This window comes from Nansenia antarctica (assembly GCF_963989245.1).
Source record: "Nansenia antarctica genome assembly, chromosome: 6".
In the NCBI taxonomy this organism is placed as follows: domain Eukaryota; kingdom Metazoa; phylum Chordata; class Actinopteri; order Argentiniformes; family Microstomatidae; genus Nansenia; species Nansenia antarctica.
In genome coordinates this window covers 39,240,634-39,256,454 of record NC_137676.1, presented here as the reverse complement: position 1 = coordinate 39,256,454, position 15,821 = coordinate 39,240,634, and the positions used below count along the sequence as shown (strand labels likewise).

The 15,821-nt window shown below is 48.7% G+C and overlaps 1 protein-coding gene across 1 annotated transcript in view; it reads left to right on the top strand.

Annotated features, from left to right (window-relative positions):
• LOC308161252 (inactive dipeptidyl peptidase 10) overlaps positions 1 to 15,821 on the top strand; it is a gene marked incomplete at both ends in the record, with an annotated part of 36,307 nt that overhangs the window by 2,664 nt on the left and 17,822 nt on the right. Inside the window, 4 exons of the mRNA XM_080535240.1 lie at positions 8,436 to 8,550; positions 9,405 to 9,500; positions 9,725 to 9,819; positions 10,441 to 10,512. Coding sequence (XP_080391366.1) covers positions 8,436 to 8,550; positions 9,405 to 9,500; positions 9,725 to 9,819; positions 10,441 to 10,512 — 378 coding nt within the window. The remainder of the gene's footprint in view (positions 1 to 8,435; positions 8,551 to 9,404; positions 9,501 to 9,724; positions 9,820 to 10,440; positions 10,513 to 15,821) is intronic.

Below are 15,821 nucleotides of genomic sequence, written 5' to 3'. Positions count from 1 at the left end.
AACAGGCGCCTGGTCAACTCACAGACTTTCGCTTCATTCGCCTGTACGCAGGGGGAGGCGGTCTACAGCGGGTGGTCCAATACGCTCGCCGAAAGTGACCAGTACCTTCGGCTGCTCGCCGAATTCCCCGACCTTACCAAGCCCACCTTCTCCGCGCCCACGGTGAAACACGGAGTGGAGCACCACATCGAGACCGAGGGGCCTCCCCTCCACGCCAGGGCCAGGCGCCTCAACCCGGAGAAGCTGGCCATCGCCAGGGCGGAGTTTGCGCATATGGAGCAGGTGGGCATCGTTCGGCGCTCGAGCAGCCCCTGGGCGTCTCCCCTGCACATCGTCCCTAAGTCAGACGGCGGGTGGCGCCCATGTGGGGACTACCGCCGCCTCAACGACGCGTCCAAGCCTGACCGCTACCCGGTCCCACATGTCCAGGACTTTTCAGCGAACCTGGCAGGCAAACGCTTCTTCTCCAAAGTGGACCTGGTACGGGGGTACCATCAGGTGCCGGTGCACCCCGAGGACGTCCCTAAGACGGCCGTAATCACGCCATTTGGGCTCTTCGAGTTTCTGCGGATGCCGTTCGGCCTGAAGAACGCGGCGCAGACCTTCCAACGCCTCATGCACTCGGTGCTCCGGGACCTACCATTCCTCTTCGTCTACTTGGATGACATCCTCGTCGCAAGCACCACGGAGGAGGAGCACCTGTCCCACCTCCGGGCCCTTTTCACACGGCTCAGCCAACATGGGCTGATTGTCAATCCGGCGAAGTGTGAGTTCGGACGGAACGCCATCGACTTTCTCGGGCACCGGGTCTCCGCAGAGGGGGTGACCCCCCTCCCCTCGAAGGTAGAAGCTGTCGCTGCTTTCCCGCGCCCCAGCACAATCAGCGAGCTCAAGGGGTTCATCGGGATGGTAACCTTCTACTATCGCTTCCTCCACCACATCGCTCACATCCTGCGGCCTCTGTACGATGCCCAGAAGGGCAAGACTCTGAAGCAGCCGGTGGACTGGACGGCGGAGCGTGTCAAAGCCTTTCAGGACACCAAGGCGGCCCTGGCCCGCGCTGCCATGTTGGCCCACCCCTCGCCCTCGGCACCCACTGCTCTCACCACGGACGCCTCTGACTTTGCTGTGGGAGCGGTGTACGAACAGTGGGTTGGGGACGCCTGGCAGCCTCTTGCATTCTTCAGCCGCCAGCTGTCTCCCAGAGAGCAAAGGTACAGCACATTCGACAGGGAGCTCCTCGGGCTGTGGCTTGCTGTCAGACACTTCCGTTTTTTACTGGAGGGCCGCGAGTTTACGGCCTACGTGGACCACAAGCCACTCACGCACGCCATGTCCAAGGTGGCGGAGCCGTGGTCCGACCGCCAACAGCGCCAGCTCGCCTACATATCCGAGTTCACCACAGACATCCAGCACGTTGCTGGGAAGTCCAACCAGGTCGCGGATTGTCTCTCCAGGGCGGTGGTTGGTGCGGTCCAACTGGGTTTGGACTACGCGCGCATGGCTGCAGACCAGGCCGCCGACCCCGCCGTCCAGGCTCTCAAGTTGTCGGACACAGGACTGCGCCTAGAAGAGGTGGTTTTCGGTGACGCAGGGGCCACGCTCCTGTGCGACGTCTCCATGGGTCAGCCACGACCGGTGGTCCCCGCCAACTGGAGGCGCCCCGCCTTCGAGGCGATACACGGCTTGTCTCACCCTGGTAGGAAACCGTCCTCACGGCTGGTGTCAGAGAAATTCGTCTGGCATGGGCTCAAGAGGGATGTGAGGGCCTGGGTTGACACGTGCATCGCCTGCCAGCGCGCCAAGGTGCATCGACACGTCAAGGCCCCCCTGGAGCAGTTCTCTGTGCCTGAGCGGAGGTTCGATCATGTAAACGTGGACCTGGTAGGGCCGCTGCCCCCCTCGCACGGATACACCTATCTCTTTACCATGGTGGACAGGACGACTCGCTGGCCGGAGGCAGTTCCGCTCTCCTCAACGACAGCCCCCGACCTGGCCCGGGCGTTCATCGCGGTGTGGGTCTCCCGCTACGGCACCCCTGCTGATCTCTCCTCTGACCGTGGCTCACAGTTTACTTCAGAGCTGTGGGCAGCGGTGGCGGAGAATCTGGGGGTCAAGCTCCACCGCACAACCGCCTATCACCCGCAGGCGAACGGGCTCTGTGAGCGTTTCCATCGATCCATGAAGGCCGCCCTTCGAGCCAGCCTCACGGACAGCGACTGGCTTGACAAGCTGCCGTGGGTCATGCTGGGGCTCAGGACAGCGCCTAAGGAGGACCTCCAGTCGTCGTCCGCTGAGCTGGTGTTTGGACAGCCGCTGCGGGTCCCCGGTGACTTCATTCCCAAGTCAACGGAGCCCTGGTCCGCCGCCGCTCAGCGCGCCTCCCTGCTGGACAGCGCCAGGACCTTCGTCCCGGTCCCGACTACGCAGCATGGTGTCCCTACTTCGAGGGTGCCCCCGGAGCTGCACTCAGCGAGGTTCGTTTTCATTCGTCATGATGGCCACAGGACTCCACTACGTCCTCCTTATGACGGGCCTTTCCGTGTCATCGAGGCCGGAGCCAAGAACTTCATGGTTGACATGGGGGGTAGGCCTGAGTGTGTGTCCGTTGATCGCCTCAAACCGGCCCACTTGGACCTTGAACTGCCCCTGGACTTGGCCCTGCCACCGCGCAGAGGCCGGCCTCCAGTCCTACCTCCCCTGCCGCGCCCTGGCCATTCCCCCCTCCGACCCCGACAACCCCCCGCAGCTCGCGAGCCCCCGGTCGTCGCTGCCCCCCGTCCTTCCCTGCAGGAGGACGTGATGGGCGATGTCACACCTCCTCCCGCACCTCCTGACTTTACCTACGATCGTAGGGGCCGGGCCATACGCCCTCCTCGCCGTGAGGATTTCCAATATTGAGGTGAACACTGGGGGGGCTGGTGTAGTGACTACATTATGGGTTCATGTTCTCCTCTTACTGTTGGTTGTGTAGTGGGAGGGAACCAGTTCTGGCACTAGGGGCAGAGGGGAGGATTATTAACGTTGCACCTTCCTGTTTAGATACACGAGTTTTGGTAACCATTTTCTGGTCCTGTACTGAGAGTACAAGTTGTTGTTTTGATTAAACAGTTATCATTACGTTGCCTACGTCTTTCCTTTTTCCTCCGGCACTACAGTATATGGTTTATAGGATGATGAACATACCTAGTAATAACTCACATGACATGAAATAGTGCTGTTAATTCATCTACACAACCTATTTCCATGTGATCAGAAAGAATATTACGGTAGTCAATATCATTATGTTATGGGTTATGGGTCTCTATAAAACAAAAAAATGTCCTCACTGACTATTCAGGCGTTGCCTGAAGATTAGTTACTGTGATGCATGCTTTATATTTCCATAACAAGAGTACTTTATAGTCTTGCCAAGTCTTGTAATTACGAATACGCACAGAAGCCCATCACCTTCTAGGGACAGCATTCAGTTCAGCTATGTCTATAGTCCATACAATTGTCTGAGAAATTGTTTGTCAGGCTGACAGCAAAAATCAGTCAAACGGTGTCAGTGTGAATACATACTGCAGATAATTGAATGTGTAGATGATAAACACACAACGTTGTTTAGCGTTTTGTGTTATGTTATGTGATTAGGCCATCTGGCCATCTTGTCCATCTGGAATAGTGTTATGTCTTCCCTGTATCTAGAATATACCTTTTCCAATTTTCTCTGGTTGTACAAGGAAGCACTAAACACTAGTCAGCGTATCCTTTATCTTTTCCAAGGCAAATGTCGCACTATGTTATGGCCCGATCCCAATCATTCAGCTTTTTTCCATAGCCAAGCAATTCATGTACCAAACCACATCACGCATCTTAAACAACTAACACCCAGTGACTGTTTCTGTCTCCACAGATCTCACGGCTGTGTAGACAGGTCGGGTGCTGAAGTGTACTTAGGTCTTTTCTGTGATGCATGTTTGATCCTCTTTTTAAAACGCTTGTACATGCCAGTCATCCGCTTCATAGGACGTGACATTTGTGTTATCTGGTCCCCTCATACAGTACTTCATGTAGACTAAAGCTCTCCCACATGCTTTTCAGTTGCATCACAGCATCACGTCTCCCCTTAGGCCCACTTGGGGCTATGAGGAGTGGGATAGGGTGAGTAGGACTAGTTGTGTGGCAGTTTTCTGTATCCAGCACCCGAAGCTCTTTAATGGAACACTGTACTAATGCTTGGTGGGATGCATGAAAGGAAAAGGGACAATAGGCTTGTCTTGCAGTAGAGGAAGCTAAAGCAATGTTTTTTTTTCTTCATGTGCCTGAGACAAGCGCTGCATTGTGTAGTCGTGTTAGCCAGGAGGGCAAATTCGTCTCATACAGTGTCTCTAAACCTTTTTAAGACAAGTGTGGCAAGTGAGGAGGAAAGAGAAATAATGCTGACATTGGAACAGCTAGCACACATGTGGATGTGATGGAACAGCTAGCACACATGTGGATGTGATGGAACAGCTAGCACACATGTGGATGTGATAGAACAGCTAGCACACATGTGGATGTGATAGAACAGCTAGCACACATGTGGATGTGATGGAACAGCTAGCACACATGTGGATGTGATGGAATGTATTTTTTAATGATTTATATTGAAATATTCATTGGCGGTTTCAGTAAAGAAGTCACATCCATCACGGTGACAGAGCTGTCAAATCTTTTCAAGTTCTCAGCAGAATCCTGCCAGTGCTGCCTTGCAGCTCACTCCAGCTAGTCAGTATCAATTTAAACCAGGCAAAAGTAGAACCTGCTCACAGTAAATAGCCTCCGTTTTCAGTTATATTGACACTGCAATATATCATAACGAAAATCTTCATTTGCCCCATGAGATCAGTTCAAGAATAAATCATTAAGGGAAGATGCTGGCAGGCTACTTTGAAGGCTAGATGTAGTATTTCCCACTATTTATATATATATATATATATATATATATATATATATATATATATATATATATATATATATATATATGTTTCGAATTACCAGTTGGATTCTCACACTGTGATGGTTTGGTGGACTTTGACCGTGGTCAATGTTGTTGTTGTTGTTGTTGTTGTTGTTGTCAGTTGTACATGTGGTTCTGTTTCCCAGGGAGTATACAGATCAGAGTCAACATCCCTGTAGATTCATTAGCTCTCTGATCCTCGGCTTAGTATCAGAATGTGGTATTCTCCCTGCCTCAAAGACAGCCACGATGGCGTCAAGGAGATCCCCAGAGTCTCATTTATGAATTGTTAACACCCTTATGGCACCTCCGCAAATTAGCTCTGGTGCACTGGGAGCTAAATTGAGTCATTGGGTTTGTTTTGGTTTCCGTTATTGTGTCTCTTCACTCAATCAATACAATTATTGTTGTTGTAGGTGTTGTGGTACAGTATTGGGGTTTCATTTGGACAAGGATCCAGTTAGTTGAATACTGCTTGTGTGTGAAGTGTGTGAAGTGGAGACTGAGGGGTCAGGGCAGGTCTCTCTGTAATTCCACAAGGAGGTGCCATACTTTGGTGGGAAGAAACAACGCTATCCAATGGCCTGTTTATCTAAAAGTACTTTTTACTGCCTGCTTTCTTTCTATTAATTGTTTCCCACTGGACCTTGTTCAACCACACACTGTATCGATCCTCTCATTTTGAGTTGAGTGAAATTCCCTCCCAGTTCCTTGGCTAAGATGGGAGCTCTATTTTCTCTAATGCAACTCAGCACCTCTAATGTTTACATAGGTCCCTCACAAGGAGAATTACCCATACACACCAGCAAAGCTCTGCTCTTTGTGTTTGACTGACAACTTCATCAAGGCCTTACTCTAGACTCCTCTGGACTCAAGTTGCACAGACAGACAGCTCACAGGGGAATTATGTACAATTCATTTCTGATCTGGCTCAGCAGAAAGTGTACACTGAGTGATCCACATGTCCATCAAGCATCTGAGCTCTGCTCTTTCACAGGACCCAATCGCTCTTCTGTCCATCTATGCCAGCACAGCAGATAGATGTAGAGATGTAGTATCCCTAATCAAAACAGCTGAGTCTGGAGGCTGTGTGTACCCCCATATCTGTGTCTCATTTGAGTCTGGAGGCTGTGTGTACCCCCATATCTGTATCTCATTTGAGTCTGGAGGCTGTGTGTACCCCCATATCTGTGTCTCATTTGAGTCTGGAGCGAGGCTGTGTGTACCCCCATATCTGTGTCTCATTTGAGTCTGGAGGCTGTGTGTACCCCCATATCTGTGTCTCATTTTCCAGTTTGACAAAACCCTCTCCATCCTCCAGCGACGGGTTCTCTCTCTCTATCTTACAAACCCGAGACCTTAATTGGAAGTGTAGTCTAATTTCAGTGCTCAGGGGAACGATGGTAACCGAGGCGCCGTGCATCCCATTAGGAGGGATGTTTCAGCGCACTTGTGTTGCACAGAGTAATTAGTGGGAGGACGCTGAAATAATGAATTAAAAAAACATTGTCTGTGGTGGAATCAGCAGAGCGAAGGAATTCCATTAGCTGCGTCTGTTCTCCTGCTTCTAGGGTCTCCATACAGTACCTTACATAACCCTATCTCACAGAATGATATGGGTCCACTGTACAATGCAGGAGTGTGTGCTGGGAGGCAGAGAGGATGACAGAGATAGACGACAGTATGATACAAAGGAGCTGGGGAGAGGAGGAGGAGGCAGGAGGGGGGGGGGGGAGTACTGCACATCAATTGACTGGATTTGCACTGGGAGTAGAAACATCACTTTGTGGATGTCCCCACTGGCCTTGTGGCTAGTGGTTTTAATTTGAACGTATTATGAAGCTGGAGCCAAGGAATTATCTTAAAGATGATCAGACCTTGGCTGGGGTCCATGTTGGCTACCTGTCAAAGATTATGAGCTTTCTCCCCGTACCAAACAACCCAGACTCACACTGCCTCAGAATGACAGGTGTGTGTGTGTGTGTGTGTGTGTGTGTGTGTGTGTGTGTGTGTGTGTGTGTGTGTGTGTGTGTGCTCTAAGGACATCATATGTGACAGCAGCTGGTGAAAGCGGGAACAAGTCGGCAACCGAAATGTATTCTGAAAAATGTAAATAAATGTCAACGTTGTTGAAAATCAATGACACACTCGCTAGCCAAACCAAAAATATTGCAATGCAATGGATTTGGTGACTAATCCCCACTACTACCTAGTTAGTGTAGAGTAGTGGGGATTACTCATTGAATCCATTGCATTGCACTATTTTGGCCTGTGTGGTGTGTGTGTGTGTGTGTGTGTGTGTGTGTGTGTGTGTGTGTGTGTGTGTGCATGAGTGCACGCTTGCGTGTGTGTGTGTCTGTGTGTGTGTGTGTGTGTGTGTGTGTGTGTGTGTATGTGTGTGTGTGTGTGTGTGTGTTTGTTTGTGTGTTTGTAACCATGGCTTGGCTAACTCAGCAACTCAGAGACAGCTGGTGACACACAGGGAGTATGGAAGAGAGGCAATCTGTCATCCAGCGAGCCGGATGGATGTTGCTCCCCTCTCCGCCCCGCCCCGCCCCCCCCCCCAACTGTGGCTCCGGCGACATGGCCAAGGGGGTGGCCATAATGAAGGCTGAGCTTTATGGCTGCTCTGTGATTGAGCTCTCACACTCCAGTGGGCAAGGGGGCTCCGACACCCTGCTTTCATCTCGTCCTCAGCCTCACTGCTCTATAATGAAGAAGTGAAGGGCAGCCCTGGAACGGGTGTCTTTAATTGTGACTAATTGTGGCTCTCTTATTGCATCAGCTGCCCTATCCACCGCCTGAGGACAATCTGTGGTAATTGTCTTCCCACTTTTCTCGTATGGTGGCTGTTTCTTACACTGTACATGATCCATCATATGTACACTTATTTAATGTGCTAGTCTTGACCTTTTTGGCTCAGTTCCATCCTGTCACCAAGGCATTAAGTCTAGACTAAGTCTGTTTGATATATGATACATGTTGCACTCTAACCCCAACCTTAACCCTAACCCTAACCCACAGCACATGGATTCCAACAAAGACTTCTCTTCTGGAAGAACATTTGCTGGTCTTTTAGCTCGGTCACTTTTCATGGAAATTAGGCTCCCACCCCCTCCCTACCACATGCCCCATTATAGCTCTAACAAGTGAAATGAGGCGAACTTTGGGCGAGATTGTGCCGTGACAAAAAAAAAACAGTCTGCAATTTGTTTTGCCCTGCTTTTAGGGTGAATCATGGTAGATTACACAGATGGGGTCTTATCCCCCCCAGCGCTCAGTACTGATAAAATCCCCCCACTTTGAGGCTGTGGAAATGAAGCATCACTAATGTTCTCTCCCTCAGCTGTGTGTGGACTCGAACTCATCACTCTGGATGTCTGTGTGTCTGTGTGTCTGTGTGTGTGCGTGCGTGCGTGTGTGTGCTTGTGTGCATATTTTCCTTTGACAGGATCTGGGTAGTTCAATTGGCCCCCCGCGGAACTGGAAAGGTATTGGCATTGCAATGGTGGTGATTGTGGCTGTCCTGTCCCTGGTCATCCTCTCTGTCATCGTACTCACACCTGGTAAGAGAATGAACAGAACGTGTGAACAGAATTTATGGAAAAGTGAGGAGGGAAAGAAAAACATATAGGAAGGGTGAAGAAAGAGAGGGAATGAAAGCATAAAGGAGTGGAGAAAACAGTAAAGGCTGAAGAGTGGAGGAGGAGAGCAGGAGGACGCATGGGAGAATAGAGGAAGAGAGAAAGAGAAAGGGAGAAGCAGGGAGGATGAGGTGCGTCTGAGATACTGGGGAGGGAGCAGGAGTACGAACAAATGGACAATACTTGTCTGCTACTCTATCAGCCAAACATATCAACAATGATATTCAAAAGAACAAAACAAACCCAGTGAAAATGCACCCACATTCGCAATCGCAGGCACAAACAAAAACTTGTGATGACTTGCCTTCATTGCTGTGCAAAATAACATGCTGAGCTTTAACACCAGCTGTGCTCAGGCTCCCTATAGGGCTCTGCACACAGCGTGCGATTTCTGTTGCGCGTCAACGTTCCATTTTGAAGTTTGAATGGAAGTCTATGAGAACATACAACAGAAATTGCATCGCACGCTGTGTGCATTGGGATGCGATGTTTTACGATGTTCTCATAGACTTCCATTCAAACTTCAAAATGGAACGTTGACGCGCAACAGAAATCGCACGCTGTGTGCAGAGCCCTTGTGAATTAAAGATGCTTCATGTTCTTTTCCATTGTTCCTGATGTGAAAATTGTTTATGCCTATTTTCTCATCTCACACACTCCCCCCCCTCTGTTTTTCTATCCCCCCTTCTGTTTCTTTCTTTCAAACGTGTGCTCTCGCTCTTGCTCGCTCTTGCTCTCTCTCCCTCTCACTCTCTCTCTGTTGCTCTGTCTGCAAGATGAAACTCACCTGTTACTCCGTTCCCGTCTCACCATGGACGACCTCGAGAGCGAGAAGTTCAAAGTTCACGACCCCTGCGTCACCTGGTTGAATGGTAAGAGCCTCTAGGCCTGTACTGACAGAGATCCTCTTGGCAGACATACAGCTCAGTGCTCATCCCAGAGTTGTTAGGCAAAGTTGTTAGTTCATGTCAAATCGTTTAAAGAAAAACACTTACAAACCCCCCCCCCCCCCCCCCCCCCACACACTGCTTACCTTCAAATGTGACCGCGTTTCATGATCACTGACTCCTCTGACAAATTTTCCGGTCCTTTCCAGAGAACGAGGTGGCTCTCCGCACCAGGGAGGGCCACGCCCTGTCCTACAGCCTTCACACCAACTTCACGGCCACGCTGCTCGACAACAGCTCCCTGGTGAGTAACGTCTCTGAGGAGGAGGCCACGCATCTCGCTATCGACCCGCTCGTCTACTCTGACAGCTGGACAAATGGACCGCTCAATAGAGAGCTGCTCCCAGAAGGAGAGCCAATACGTCTCTTAAACCTCCCACCGTTTTGACACATAGTTTAGGGGATTCTTTTTGAAGCCTTATTTTTTTTTTTTGGGGGGTGGGGGGGATCATATTTGTTTTCCCTATTTGGAGCCTTCAACCTGTGGCTTGAAAGAGATTTTCCGAGCCGGTGCATTACTTTGAAAACCGCCTTGGCGCGACACTGACAGACTTATATGGGTCATCGCCTCCGAGCGGAGCGGTTCTACTGTTGTCAAGAGATGGTTCTCTTCTGTGTCTCCCCCACATTGTCACTTGGTGTATCATCTCTGGTGGTGTGTTAGGCAGAGAAAGCCCACAACCGTATTTAAGGTTTTTGCTTCTTTTTTTTGCGCATCGTATAGAGCTACAGCAACAGCCACAGTTTTCTCCAGCAATCCCACTGAGATTTAAGGTTCTACTAAGTCAGTTTGAGAGATGCTGTTAATCTCCTCTAATCTTATCTGAATTGCTGATGTGTTTTCTTCTGGTAATGTTTCCCACAGGACCTGACCACGGCACGGTTCCAAGTGTCTGCGGACAAGAGGTTTGTCCTGTTGGCATACAACATTCGACCGGTGAGTTGTGTCCAAATAGCTATATCTCTTTTACTGTGCCAATGCTTGTTGATAGTCATACACACCATGATGTTGGTTGTCTAGTAGTCCACTCACGTTAACCGCTCACCTCCATGGAACACACACTGTTTTACACAATCACACATTCTACAGATGAACAACAGGAATGTTCCTGTTTATAACCAACTGCAGATCTCTATATACAATGGTCGCTTTAGTACAGTGGTGGCATGCATTCTAATCTAGTCCAGGGGGGTAAGGTGTGGTGGTGGAAAACCCCTTATGAAACAGTAAAGAGAGAGAGAGAGAGAGAGAGAGTGAGGGAGAGAGAGAGACGGAGAGAGAGAAAGAGACAGAGAGAGAGGGAGTAAGGGAGGGAGAGAGGGAGAGACGGGATTGATGCTGCTCCTACTGCTGCAGTCTGTTGCGTGCTGTAATACAGATACAGCCAAATCCATGGCAGAATGTATGGGGAACGTATGGGGAATTGAATATTTAAACTGGTTGATGGAGGAAGGGGAAGGGGAAGGGGGTTGTGTGTAGAATGACTGAGGGAGACTGATCAGTTTGATGTAGATCGCTGTAGTGGGGGGAGGGGGAGACCCGAGAGATCGGGTGGGAAAGTTGGAACTGCGGTAAACCGCGTTGCTGGTTTGGTGGGGAATTTTAATGAGAAGCTTAGGAGAATCAACCTCTACATCAAGTGACAGAACAAATCAACACACGTCTTTTTCCTCTATATTAGCACCTCATATCACATATCCGGTTCCCCCACAGCCAACCCTCTTCCTCTGTAAATAACCGCTTAATAAATAGTTTTGTCTTTTCCCAAAGGATGAGAGAGAGGTCTAATGTGCGAAGAGAAGAGGGAGGGAAGGAGAATCAATGAAAAATAAGCCTTCAGCACACTTTTTTTGCTTATTAAAAAACCACACTGAAGGATCTCTCTCGCTCTCTCTCTCTCTCTCTCTCTCTCTCTCTCTCTCTCTCTCTCTCTCTCTCTCTCTCTCTCCCTCCCTCTCTCTCTGTCTCTCTCTCTCTCTCCCCCTCTCTCTCTCTCTAGTATCTGCTTTCTCTCTGATTTGATCTGAGGTAGAGTTGAAGAACAGAGTAATGCAGCTCAAATAAATGTGAAAAGGGGGGAAGCGAAGGGACAGGTGCAATTCTTTGTGCTCATAAATCCATTCACTCTGGCTGAATGATCTTGTTAGTAACTGATCCGATATGTCATACATCATCTATCTGAATCCAGATACAGACCAGTGTTTCAGATCTCTTTGCTGATCCATGCTGGTTTTATAACAATGTATTAGCATTTTTACTTTCGTATCAGCAGGATTCCCTCTCCCCATCTGTATGCACGCAGTATGAATACTCGCCTGGTCAACGTGTATGTCACCTGCCTTGTGTGTGTGTGTGTGTGTGTGTGTGTGTGCACTAGGGTTTAATGGGGGATATTGATGATATTCTTTCATTCATTCATTTCATTCTTTGTCTCACTTTTGCTCTCTTTCTGTTTTGTTCTATCGCACTCGTTCCATCTCTGTCTCACACACACTTTCTCTCTATCTCTGGGGGTTTTGTGCTGACTGAAGCAGTTTGCAGCAAGCACCGACTTCCTTATTGAGGGGGAGAGGCGGTGCACTGCTGAGAATGGCAGAGAGAGAGAGAGAGAGAGAGAGAGAGAGAGGCAATAGGATAGGAGAAAAAATATGTGATATGCATCAGATAACCCTGTCCAATCAGAATCAATCAGGGGGCGTAAAAGGGTGTAAAAGAGTGTTGGGAGGCCCCAAGAAGAGAGGGCTGAGAGGCTTGTGGGTGAAGTAGATTTTTTTTATTAGTTGTGGCTTTGGGAAGGTTCTTGCCTCGTGGGCTAAAATAAACGTTTTTTAGAAGTGGGGTATAGCTAGAAATGAGGTAGGGGACGGGGGACAAGTGACGAGGGGGATGGGGAGCATATGAAAGAGAATGAATTCACAGCTCCCATAGCAAAGGGTGTAATCGCTCCAAATCCCAAAGAATCAGACAAGTGGCTATGTGTGTGTGTGTGTGTGTGTGTGTGTGTGCGTGTGTGTGTGTGTGTGTGTGTGTGCGTGCGTGCATGTGCACGTGCGTGTGTGCATGCATGTGTGCGTGCGTGTGTGCGTGTGTGCGTTTGTGTATGTTTGTTACTGTGCGTTCGCGCGCATGTGTGTGTGTGTGTGTGTGTGTGTCTGCTCCCGATAGAGAGGCAACCAGACAGATAGAAATTGCTACGTCTTCAAAAAAAACAAATGGAATTTTAGGGCTGCACGATTTGGGGAAAAAATCGAATTGCGATTATTTGGACAGATATCGCGATTGCGATTAATTTGCGATTATTATTTTTTTAAATAGCAAAAAAAAAAAAAAAGGGAGTTTTGTAAAGTGTGGCCATATCTCCGGCTAGGAAGGTCGTATCAACGTGCAGTTTGTTTGTACGTCTTCAGGGGACTTAGAGGCTCCCTCCTCTAGCACCCCCACAGCCCGAGCTACGAGTGAAAGAACTAAACTTACATTGGGTTGCTTTAAAGTTGGGTTGCTTTAAAATCAAGCTTCAGATTAAAACATGTGATGGAGCATTACTAACCTGACTCAGGTGGTTTGTTTCACACAACCATCTAGGAAAGCTTAATTGGAAGCTGTTTGGAAAAGGGCAGGTACTTTCAAAAAATACTTGGCAGGTGATTGGATGAATCTATCTATCACCTATTTTCAGAGAGCATTACCACATGATACCATCAAACTATTAACTGCTCTAATTCTAATGCAAGGATGAGAACTTAAAAGATATGAATTGGGACAACATATTTATTTATGTTTTTTTTAAACAGCAACACCATTTTGTTTCTCTCAACAAGTGTCTTTTTTTTTTACGTTCATTGACGTTGACGTTCATTGACGTTGAATCCGACGCGCTGTATGACGTATCCCATACGGGTAGTGGTGTTTCTCAACCCTCTCCTCGGGGCGCCCCAGCCGCTCCACATATTTGATCTGTTCCACCACCAGCACACCTGATTCAACTAATCAAGTCCAAAGCAATTATGATTTGGACTTGATTAGTTGAATCAGGTGTGCTGGTGGTGGAACAGATCAAATATGTGGAGCGGCTGGGGCGCCCCGAGGAGAGGGTTGAGAAACACATAGTGAGTTGGACTTGTGATCGGAAGGTTGTGAGTTCAAATCCCGCCTGAAACCACACCACTACTAGTGTGCCCTTGAGTAAGGCACTTAGCCCTCAGTTACTCCAGGGGGAATGTCCCTGTAATTCGTAATTGTAAATCGCTTTGGATTAAAAAAGCGTCTGCTAAATGGCAAAAAAAAAAAAAAAAAAAAAAAAATGTAAAAAAATGTAAAAAAAAAAAAATCGCAGGCAAATCGCAGGCTTTGCGATTAGCTAATCGCGTCATTTCAAATCGCGATTTCGATTTAAAATCGATTAATCGTGCAGCCCTAGCCTGGAGCCATTAGACAATTGGGTGCAGGGTATCGAAGAAAAGCATATTGAGGCACCAGAGAGAGAAATGCATGTGAGAGGCAGCAACAATAGGAAGGGGAAGGTCTCTATTATCCCCACATTGTGTGTACTGCAGTGCACAATACCTACCAATATCTGTCCTCCCACATCCGTTGTTGTAATCTCATTACCGTCCCATTGTCGCCCATATCCCATGCGTGCACACACTCACACAGTCTGTTTAAAGTGTGGCTCTTCCATTCTAGTTCAGGGTGGTGGGGTGGGGGTGGGGGTGGGGGTGAGGGTGGGGGTGGGGGTGGGGGTGGGGGGGGTTAGGAGGTCAGGGGGTGGGGGGTGGGGGGTATTAATGGGAGGAGATGGGCAGAGCGAGCTGGCAGAACCGTGAGAAAGGATTTATGACTCACGTACTTGGCGGCCACATTAGAATTCATTCCCCCTCGCACGCCGTCTCTCCCCCTTTCACACGCATACACACACGCGCCCACACATACACAAACGCGCACGCTCACATGCCCCAACACAGCCTCCCTCCCTACATAATGATGAATGATGGTGGATCTCTAGCTTTGGTGACAAATCTGAAAGAGCTCATTTAAGAGAGTACTGATAACACGGCGGGAGCCCCTCTCGCTCCCCTGCGAGGCGTAAGTCGCGCCTCACCTGACCGCCTCTGTTCACTCCCTGTGGCCCGTTAAAAAGCTGTCAACTCTCTCACCCTCACAACTCACCCTCACAACTCAGGCGCCTCGATTCTATTCTCTCACACTTCTCCATTTCTCCCAAGGACATCTGTATTTTTATCCGATTCTTCTCGTTTCCTTTGGCGTTTTGATTTGTGGGCATTTGGGTGTCTCGTCTTATAGCTGTTCCGGCTCTGCATGTGGTGTCTTTGCCCAGGTACGGCTTATCTTCAGAATCAATGTTCTGCCAGTATGAAAGTACCGTATTCCATTATGGATTCAATGTGGGTTTGAAAACAACTTTTAGTTAGTTTCTTTCCTTGTAATTGTTCCCCCGTTCCTGCCTGGATTTTTCAGTTAAGAGGACAAATCACATAGCGGAGGAATCCAATTGTGCTGTTAAGTGTGCTATAGAATACGTGACATTGAATTTCATTAGAGACTGGCCCTCCGGAAGGCTGGGCTATCTTTTTATAGGCTATTGGGAAAACAACATACTTCATACCTCTTTGTTTTAGAGAGGAATATCGATTCGCTTCCTTTTGTTAAAATGAATCAGATGCCTTTTGGATCAATCTCAAGACACAAGCACACACCTACAAAACACACACAAGCACACACACACGCACACGCACATGCACACACAGCACACGCACACGCACATGCACACACACACACACACACACACACACATGCACACACACACACACACATGCACACACACACATCACACACACATGCACACACACACACATGCACACACACATCACACACACATGCACACACACACACACACGCATTAACACACACACACACACACACACACACACACACACACACACATTAGTTAATTTACACATTCAGGACACATTCATTGATTCTGATCCTCTTCAACATGCTAATCCGCTCTCTTGCTTGCGCAAGTTGACATCCTTGTTAGAGAAGAGCTGCCACACTGGATCTCTCTCATTAGATACAGTATATTAGCAGTAATTCTGTCATTTTGTGTGGAGGTCACTCTTTCCCATCCCCTCTCATACTGTACATAAAATTGTTTCTGTAATGTAAAGTTGCAACTTGACTCTGTCAAGAGGGCCCTGGTTATCTTGGTTCTCAGATCAGATGTT